We start from the raw sequence: 9,210 nt of genomic DNA on the forward strand, positions 1-9,210 counted from the left end.
CCCTCGTTGTTCGCTCTTATCATTTTCGGAGTTGTGAGCGGCTATGGTGTGACGAAAATAATCCCTGGAGAAGGAGGACAAGGGGGACAAAGAACAAATCTCCAAACACAGCTAGGTGTTGGAGATTTGTGTAGCACAGCTTGGAGTTGAGCTTCACAACCCAAGGGTGGGAACCTCCTGGGTTCAATCCGCACACCCCGCAAGTTTCAATCTGGATGTGTAATTACTATACTGCATGATGCACGTTAAAAACCCAGATTAGCGGTTGTACTGCACTGGCTAAATTTCTCATCTACAGCTAAGAGGCCGGTCACCCGTTGAGGCGTACGAACACCAAAGCTGTATAAACATACAAAGCAAGACTTTTTTTTTTTTTTTTCCTTTGTACCGCGGTGCGGGGGAATGTGTTCGGTGCTAGCCGGTCGTGGGTTCGTTGGTGGAGGACTCTCCTCTCATCACATCCACGTCGATCGAGTCTACTGTTTGTTTGACATTAAGCTCAAATAAACGCCGTATGGATTACCTCTGCTGCTCTGCATCGTCTGGTACGTGCACCTTATTTCTTGAGTAGGTTCCCTTTATTCGTTGTAGTAGTAGTAAACGTTACAAGTCGAGCTAGCGCAGATACCCTGCCAGCTCCGCGGTAGTGTGTTGGCTACGCAAATAGCCTGACGACGTCTCTATCGGCCTTCGTGGTGGTCATGCACGGTGTCGAAAGCTTTCAATAGTTCACGCGACTATCCCGGTGGGTATAAAAGCTGACATTTCGGTCGATCAGGGGCGGGTTCCGACGCTCTACGGGCAAAGACTAACAAGGCAGCGAGCGACGGGCTGTGGCACCCCGAATAATAAAGAAACTCTTATTCGAACCAAAATCACCGGAGGATTCAAGTGACGGACGCGAACATCACGTTTCTTCGTAGATTTGTCTGCTGTAACGCTAGGACATCAGAGCCTTGGACGCCTCACAAGCGAGAAATGCCATCGTATTTCGAAAGCCACCGACGTCACGTCAGCGTCGCGTTCCGATTGGTTGCAGCTTCGCGGTGCGGGAAAGCGGTTCCGCTTCCAGTGTGAATGCGCCATAATGGCGCATTCACACTGGAAGCGGATCCGCGTTCGCGAAGCGGTCGCGGATGCGGCTCGCGAGCGACCCCGTTCAGACACACCGAGACGCGGTTGGCGGTTTCTCGGCGATCACGCGTGATCTTGTGAGACTTGCGTTTGGCAACCCTGTTTTACAATCCACAATCCACTTTAATTCAAGATCCAAAGCCAAACTTTTGCTATTTTGGCACTCGGAATATTTTTCTCCGGGATGTTCGGGCGCATCACGAGTTCAGGCAGCGAAAAAAGAAGCATGGACCCGCCAAACTCGCCTGTGATTTCCTCGATTTCCGGAGAAAAGCTCACCGGAGAAAAGCTCACCGGAGAAAAGCTCACCGGAGAGAAGCTCACCGGAGAGAAGCTCACCGGAGAAAAGCTCACTGGAGAAAAGCTCACCGGACCAATGGAGAAGGCGGAGAAAAGCTCACCACGCTCAATGAGTGACTCGTCTATTTTCACTTCCACATATTATTTCCGCATTAAAGAGCGAAAGTGATTTTGCACAGAGGAGTCATAAATTGAATGATTTGCGTTTATTTTCTCTCAAACATGAATTATTTTTTTCATACACGCACGTTAGAATCGAATACAATTTCCGACCGCTTCCAGAAGGGCTGGAACTTGTTTGTGCTCAAGATAGTCCAGGCAGATGTTCCTGAGGCGGTCCTGTAGGCGCCTTGTCGCCCTTTTGGTCTTCTTCGTCGGCGGTTCCCCACGGCTTATTTGCAGCAGCATTACCTCCGATAGGGCTTGATCTTGTTGCAAGCAGTCGATCAGCTTCCATATACTGGGCTGGCTGTGCCCGACAAGCTTCTTAAACCCGCTGTTCCATCCTTCGCATGCGTTATTTGTGCGGTCTTCGTTGTTTAATGTGGCTTCTAACACGTTCCACACTGTCGGCGGAAACTCGGGGCGTCGTCGGCGCATCGTTGTGGTTAATGCGCCATCAGCCACTCTCGATGACACTGCTCGGAACGTTCCGTTTACATACGTCGCGTCAAAATAGTCGATGAGGTCATCGAGGTCTGTTGGAGCCTGACCACGGATGTAGTCCAGCCCAACTGGAACAAGGTCGGGAGGGAGGAATGCGAGGCCGTCTAGCATTCCACACATCTTCTTGAACCTGTCGTCCGTCTTGTACCTGCTGATGAGGCCCAGCTCGCCTACCTTGAAAAAGAATCGAACAAAAAGAGATACGATGAGATCCTGATGCGGTTGCATTAATTGAGTTTGACGTAGAGGCTATATCTTGGTACTGGGGAGCTAAGCACTTCAAAATTAGTCAAATGCCTTTTCTTTGTTTTTGATGTCATATCATAGGTTTTATGTTGGTTGGCCATAGATGGTTGGTACTAGAGGCGTCCATATTTCTTTTCAAGATTATTTTGGGAGTAACGTTACCTTGCGGTGGGTACTCTGGCAGAGGTGAAAGAAGCAGCCTTTCGTGGTGACATCTTCTCCGAAGACCGCTTTCGACGCTCTTATGGCGGCCATCTCATAGTCGCTAATGATGATCTCAGGGTATGGAGCATAACCGTTCGCTTCACACGTGTCCAAAATCGATTGAAAAAGCTCTTCGTATATGGAGAAGGTTTTGCCTGGGAGCAGAGCATAAACGCACGCCACGGTGCTCTCCCCAGCTGTACACCTCATAACGTACAACTGTTTAAACAGTCTTGGGCACACCGAGAATGTTCCATCCATGTACCAGGTTCGGCTTGTTGATAGTGCCCGCAGCTGTTCGTGGCTTGCAAAAACGAGCATGCGGTCTCGCCTCTCCGGCCCGTTGTCATAGATCAAAAACGGTTGCTTTTCCGGCCCTCCGGGCATTGTCCAGGTATCTCGTAATTGAATATCAGCAGTGGTCTGGGGTTCCGGCGGACGCACCTTACTTCTTTGCTGGCGCAGGTCACGACGAATAGTCTCGAGGCTACCGATGCTTTCGCGCACGGATGTTGTTGAATTGCTCAAAGCCTGAGCAAGCAGACGGCTAGGAGGTTCTGCGGTCTCTACAGCTTTCCTTTTTAGCTGGCTCCTTAGTTTGGTGACATCAGAAAGGCCATGATTGTTTGCATGATTGTGCTCCTGCACTGACCAAAAGCGGGTAATCTGCGTTTAAAAATGACAAAAATTTGTGTCAGCAATAATGTATATGTAACTCTAAATGTAAAAACGAAAGAAGGTTTTACGTAAAAACGCTTGTGCAAATAAAGTGAAACATTACTGCAAAACTTGCACACAAGCGAAAAGTATGATATTTCGTACTTACATCAAGATTGGTGGTGATGGCTCCCTTGCAGCAACCTGTTCGTTGGTACCGGCACTGCCAGCGTATCCAGTCGGTTCTTGTAACTTTCATACAATATTCGTACCCATCTAGAAGCACTTTCTTCTTTCCCTTATTGGTCAGAATGACCTCCATGACACAAGGAAGGCAGGACTGGTCACTTGATAGGAGGTGCTGTTTATATATGCAATTTCCTTTAGCTCCTCTTGCGTAACCATACAGCTTCTGACCAATAAAAAAGCAGACTGTATTTCTCACAAAGAGAGCGGAGAAATACTTGTTCCCAGAAAAAAAATGGGAAACAATAGGAATGCCCTACAATGTCAAGGTCTTCAGCTACAGCGCCAGTCAGAAGGATGTTATACATAAAAAAGACAGAAGAACCATGTAAGAGAGGGTAAAAGCGCTAAAACGTACAACACAGAGCGCTACTTGCAACTGAAGTTTATTCCCAGGAAACACACATATATACACACCGTGAAATCGCGACATGTACTTTAGAAATGCGACATCACCCCCTCATCGCTCGTCTGTCCGCTATCTATTTTACAAAAGATTTCAAAAACGCCATCTCAGAGCCAAACAGGGCTATAGATGGGGCGATGTTTGGCTCTGAGATGGCGTTTTTGATGTTTGGCTCTGAGATGGCGTTTTTGAGCGCCCCATCTGTAGCCCTGTTTGGCTCTGAGATGGCGTTTTTGAAATCTTTTGTAAAATAGATAGCGGACAGACGAGCGATGAGGGGGTGATGTCGCATTTCTAAAGTACATGTCGCGATTTCACGGTGTGTATATATGTGTGTTTCCTGGGAATAAACTTCAGTTGCAAGTAGCGCTCTGTGTTGTACGTCTCTTTAACTTGTCCGTTGTTTTTAGCGCTTTTACCCTCTCTTACATAAAAACGCAACAAACCAAAAGTTTTTTTGTCGTTTCATTCAGTTTCGGCAAAAAAAAAGAAAACAAGTAGGAATAATGATTATTTCTGGCAGTCTTAGTGAACTTTTTTACTTGCACCAAAATCTAAGTGAGCTTTTCTCCGCATTTGACACTTTTCCGGTGAGCTTTTCTCCGGTGAGCTTTTCTCCGGTGAGCTTATCTCCGGTGAGCATATCTCTTTTTGAGCTTTTCTCCGCTCCCCGATTTCCTCGACTTCGCCCACAAGCAAATCCCAGCTAGGCGCGCCTTGCTGACTCAGAACAGGATGCCCCCGACCTTTTCTTCGAAGTGGACCCTTCCCGCATGAATAGCTGACCTTGTTTTCGGGATAGAGGGCCAGTTTCCCCCCTCGTTGTTGTTCGCTCTTATCATTTTCGAAGTTGTGGGCGGTGGGCTGGACCGTGGTGCGGGGGAATGTGTTCGGTGCTAGCCGGTCGTGGCTTCGTTGGTGGCGGACTCTCCTCTCGTCACTCGCTCGTCGATCGAATCTACTGTTTGTTTGACATTAAACTCAAATAAACGCCGTATGGATTACCTCTGCATTGTCTGGTACGTACACTTTATTCCTTGAGTAGGTTCCCTTTATTTATTTTATTAGTAGCAAACGTTACAGGTCGAGCTAGCGCAGGTACCCTGCCCCCTCCGCGGTAGTGCGTTGGCTACGCAATCAAGCTCACGACGTCTCTATCGGCCTTCGTGGTAGTCATGCACGGTGTCGAAAGCTTTCGATAGTTCACGCGACTATACTAGTGGGTAGAAAAGCTGATACTATTTCGGCCGATCAGGGGCGGGTTCCGACGTTCTTCGGGCAGAGGCACCGAGCTTGGGCTTGTGGCACCCGGAATAATAAACAAACTCTTACCCGAACCAAATCACCGGTGCGAAGCGCGTTAAATTTACGAGTCAATTCTTTTCGCGGCGGATTCAAGTGACAGACGTGAATATGAAGTTTCTCCGTTGATTTGTCGAAAGCTAAGACTACAGCGCTAGGACTACAGCGCATTAGACGCCTCACCAGCGACAGGTGCCATCTTGTTTCGAAAGTCACTGACGTCACGTCAGCGTCGCGTTGTGATTGGTTATCGCTTTGCGGTTCGTGAAAGCGGTTGGGAGAAATCGGTCCCGAAGCGGTTGGCAAAAACGCGCTCCAACCGCTCGATCCTAGCCGCTTTGCGGTTGAGAACGCGCGGATCCGCTTCGCGAACGCGGATCCGCTTCCAGTGTGAACGTGCCATAAGCGGGTGGCAAAAACGCGCTCCAACCGCTCGATCTCAGCCGCTTTGCGGTTGAGAACGCGCGGATCCGCTTCGTGTTTGCGGATTCGCGTCCAGTGTGAACGCGCCATTAAAGGCGAAGCGTCCTCCAAGGTTTTCTCTCTAGGTTTTTCATTCTCTTTTTGTTGTTTCCCTTTCTTTTTTTTTTCTATCGCTCTTTTTCTCTTTCTCTCTGATTTTTAGACGAGCACGACTTTTCGACAATGAGAATAACACAACAAAAAATGCGTTTTCCTCTTTTTTTTTAGAAGCGTTTTTTTTTTTTTGGAGGGGGGGGGGGGTTTGCATATAAACTGAGTTTTTGCGTGTATTGTTTGCTGTTTACTTTGTGCCGATGCTCTGTCACGACAAGGCCTATTGTCATCTCGCGTGTTATATACACCATCCGCTTTCGGAACCGAAAGCGCCCTTCCGGTTCCGGTTTCAAGCTTGCGAGGCGGAGGCAACCCACCCTGTAAATGGACGCCAGTACCTACTGTATCTGCCTAAATCATGTTCATGTGGAATTATGTTACGTGTATGGTCAGGTTAGGTATATATAATCAAGCTAGGTGTTTAATCAGATTGCTTGTAATCAGGTTACCACCTAAGGCAACTCACAGATTTCTTTAATTCGACAGGAGTATGGGTAGTGAATTGGCTGTATACAGCAAGACAACGCGCGTCTGTATATGGCTGTGCCATCCGATTATGGATATTTTTGTATCAGCGTTTAACCTGATCTTGTGCATTCGTGTATCGGTGTATAGCCATGTTACGAATACGGGACAGTTACGTGCGCAGCCAGTTTACGTTTTGTCCGATTGTGCGTGATTGGAACATATTTGTGCTCTAAATATGCCCTCTGCCATGGTCACGCTTAGCAGCTGTGGGCATTATAAACTACCGCTTGCAATGTTTTTAAGTCGCGGCTCCGATGAAGGAGCCGGCACAATACCTCCAAAGTAAATGCAAAACAAACAAACAAAAAATTTTTTTTCTACAAGGATTTTTGCACATTACATTTTCATGGGAATACGCTGGCCTCATAGAAGGTCTTTGATTTATATCGAAGCCTGCTGCGTTACTCCTATTTGCTACATTAGGATTTATATTTAGGCGCGGGTTTTAACGCTTGCTAGGCATTATCAGTCTGCATGGCGATTGATCCGACTCGATCGTGTACTAAGCCGAACGGTTACTTTCAAACATATACGTGGGTATATGTTTGAACACTGCAGTTTAAATTTATCGAAGAACCGACACTACCCTATTAGAATTCGCTTCGTGCTAAGCGTGATTATTTTTTCGTTGTGGAAAGCATGTCCCACGTTACTCTAACGCAAATGTAAGCCGACCTCGAGGCGCTTTATTTATTGATATATGTTAACACAGTAACGATTATTAGGCGTGATCATACTGTATAAGGATTCATCCGACTGGATCATGTTAAAGGGTGCTTAAGTCGAACGGTTCGTCTCAAGCATACATCGGTTGCTGCACCGCATCTAAATTTCTTGAAGAAAAACTACACTACTCCATTAGAATTCGCTTTGTGCTATGCGGGATTATTTTCCGCCGTCTGGGCGGGTCGCAGGCGAAATAAGGCGCGCATGATTGGGAAGCATGCCAACGATCCGTCCCAAATTACTCTGGTAACCCGGCCTCGTGGTGCTTCGGTAATTCATATATAAGCGGCTTTTTTCCGAGCCGACGGGATTTGCAGGTAAGCGCTTGTTTAACTTTTATTAGGTGCGATCATACTGTATGTCGATTTAGTCGATTGGATCGTGTTAAAAGGAACTGAAGTCGAACAGTTCGTCTCAAGCGTATCTCGGTTTTATGGTATAAACGACCTGGTTGGTAATTGTACAGGATTAGGGTGAAAAGAAAAAAAGTAAAACAGCGCTATAAAACAAAGACAACGAGAAGAAACATGTACGGCAGACAAACACACGACAGTGCCTGTCCTGCCGTGGACGTCTCTTCTCCTTGTCCTTGTCTTATAGCGGCTTTTTTTTCATCGTCATGTATATTTTGGTTTCAATTTCTTGAAAAACGGTACTACTCGGGTAGAATTTGCTCTGTGGTAAGTGTGATTATTTTTTGTATATATATATATATATATATATATATATATATATATATATATATATATATATATATATACGGTCCAGAAGCGAAAGAAAGCACGCGTGATAAAAAAAGCGAGCCGGTATATTTAAAGCGTACCGTACCGCAATTTTCGTGACCGGGGACAGAGCCTTCTTTCTTTTTTCGCCCGAGGGTTTGAGCTAAGATATGCGCGAAGCAAAGCAATTAAAATCGAAGGACTGTCTGAGAGATCAGCATTGGCAAAATTTTGGCGTAGGCACGTTCGAAAATTTCAATGTCCGTCTTTCGTAGTTTTGTTTACCTCTCTTTCTTTTGTCTTTCCGTTCACCTGGCTTTCTTCGGCGTCTTGGTTCTTGCGTGTACCTGGATTTATTATTACACATATGAGTTATATCATCATCTCAAGAGCTCTAATAGAAAGTTCTTCGGGCATTGAAGACGTGTCTATGCTGTATTTATAAAACAAAACTAAACTACCTTTTAATTCTGTGGCTGTACAAAGAAGTATGGAATTTTGTTTTACGTATTATTTTTACAAGAGAGAGAGATAGAGAGAGAGAGAGAGACACTTCCATTCTACTACCTTGCAGGGACGTTTCTCCAACGACTTCCTGCGTGCGCTCGGTGGAAGTGATCGCTGGCACGCTCTCACCATATCAAATCATCGTCATTTTTTTTGATAACTCAACCATAGAGAATGGAACTTTTCCGGAAGAAAAGTTCTGCACTGTGGATGGATGGATGCACACGGCTGAACTTTCTAAATCGGACGGCTGTCTGCGCCACCTAGCCAACGTTTTTATTCTTAATAATAACAGTTAATCTCTATAGCCAGATACAACGTAAGAAAGACAGTGCGAAGGAGAAAAAGGCGCGCATGAGAAAAGCCATAGTGGAAGGGAGGTGGTTCCTCTCCACTTCAGCTTTCCTAGTTTCAGCCCTTTTGCTCCTCGCACTGTCTTTCTTAAGAGCGATTCAGACACTTGCGCTGAGTGTTCGACCGAGCGTGACTGCAGCGGCTTGTGACGTTAATAAAGTACAAAACTAGCGTGTTGGTTACAGTAATTAAACATGAGGACGATACATAGAAAAGGGGTTACGGACAACGCAGACTTCCACGCTACATATCGCTACAAAAAAAAAAAAAAATGTAGCGTTGGAAGTGTTGTTGTCCGTCTCCCCTTTCTATGTATCTTCCTCATGTTTAATGACGTTAATCCTTTCACGGGTTGCTATGGCAAATGCTGCGTCGGCTCCAACAAAACCGGTTTCTGCCCCGTTTTGTTGGAGCCGACGCGGCTGTTGCCATAGCAACCCTCGCATTCGGTCGGTCTCAACACAAGTGTGTGAATCGCCCTATATGTTGTATCTGACTATACTAACATGGAAGCATACTCGAGCCGTACTCGCACCTACTGGTGGGAGTTCGCATGTGCTTTGGAGGAAACGGGGACAGGCGATAAAACGGACGACACCTGCGTCGGCATGTCTGGCGCACGCGGGAGCATGTGCA

At 46.4% G+C, this 9,210-nt stretch overlaps 1 protein-coding gene across 1 annotated transcript; it reads right to left on the reverse strand.

Annotated features, from left to right (window-relative positions):
• Positions 1-1,497: 1,497 nt before the first annotated feature.
• On the reverse strand, positions 1,498-2,328 carry LOC115330999. Its single transcript, XM_029993044.2, has one exon. It carries the CDS (start codon positions 2,326-2,328, stop codon positions 1,684-1,686), a length of 645 nt encoding a protein of 214 aa, XP_029848904.2. The 3' UTR covers positions 1,498-1,683.
• Between the last annotated feature and the right edge of the window lie 6,882 nt (positions 2,329-9,210).

This window comes from Ixodes scapularis, unplaced genomic scaffold, assembly GCF_016920785.2.
Source record: "Ixodes scapularis isolate PalLabHiFi unplaced genomic scaffold, ASM1692078v2 PGA_scaffold12__126_contigs__length_90152505, whole genome shotgun sequence".
In the NCBI taxonomy this organism is placed as follows: domain Eukaryota; kingdom Metazoa; phylum Arthropoda; class Arachnida; order Ixodida; family Ixodidae; genus Ixodes; species Ixodes scapularis.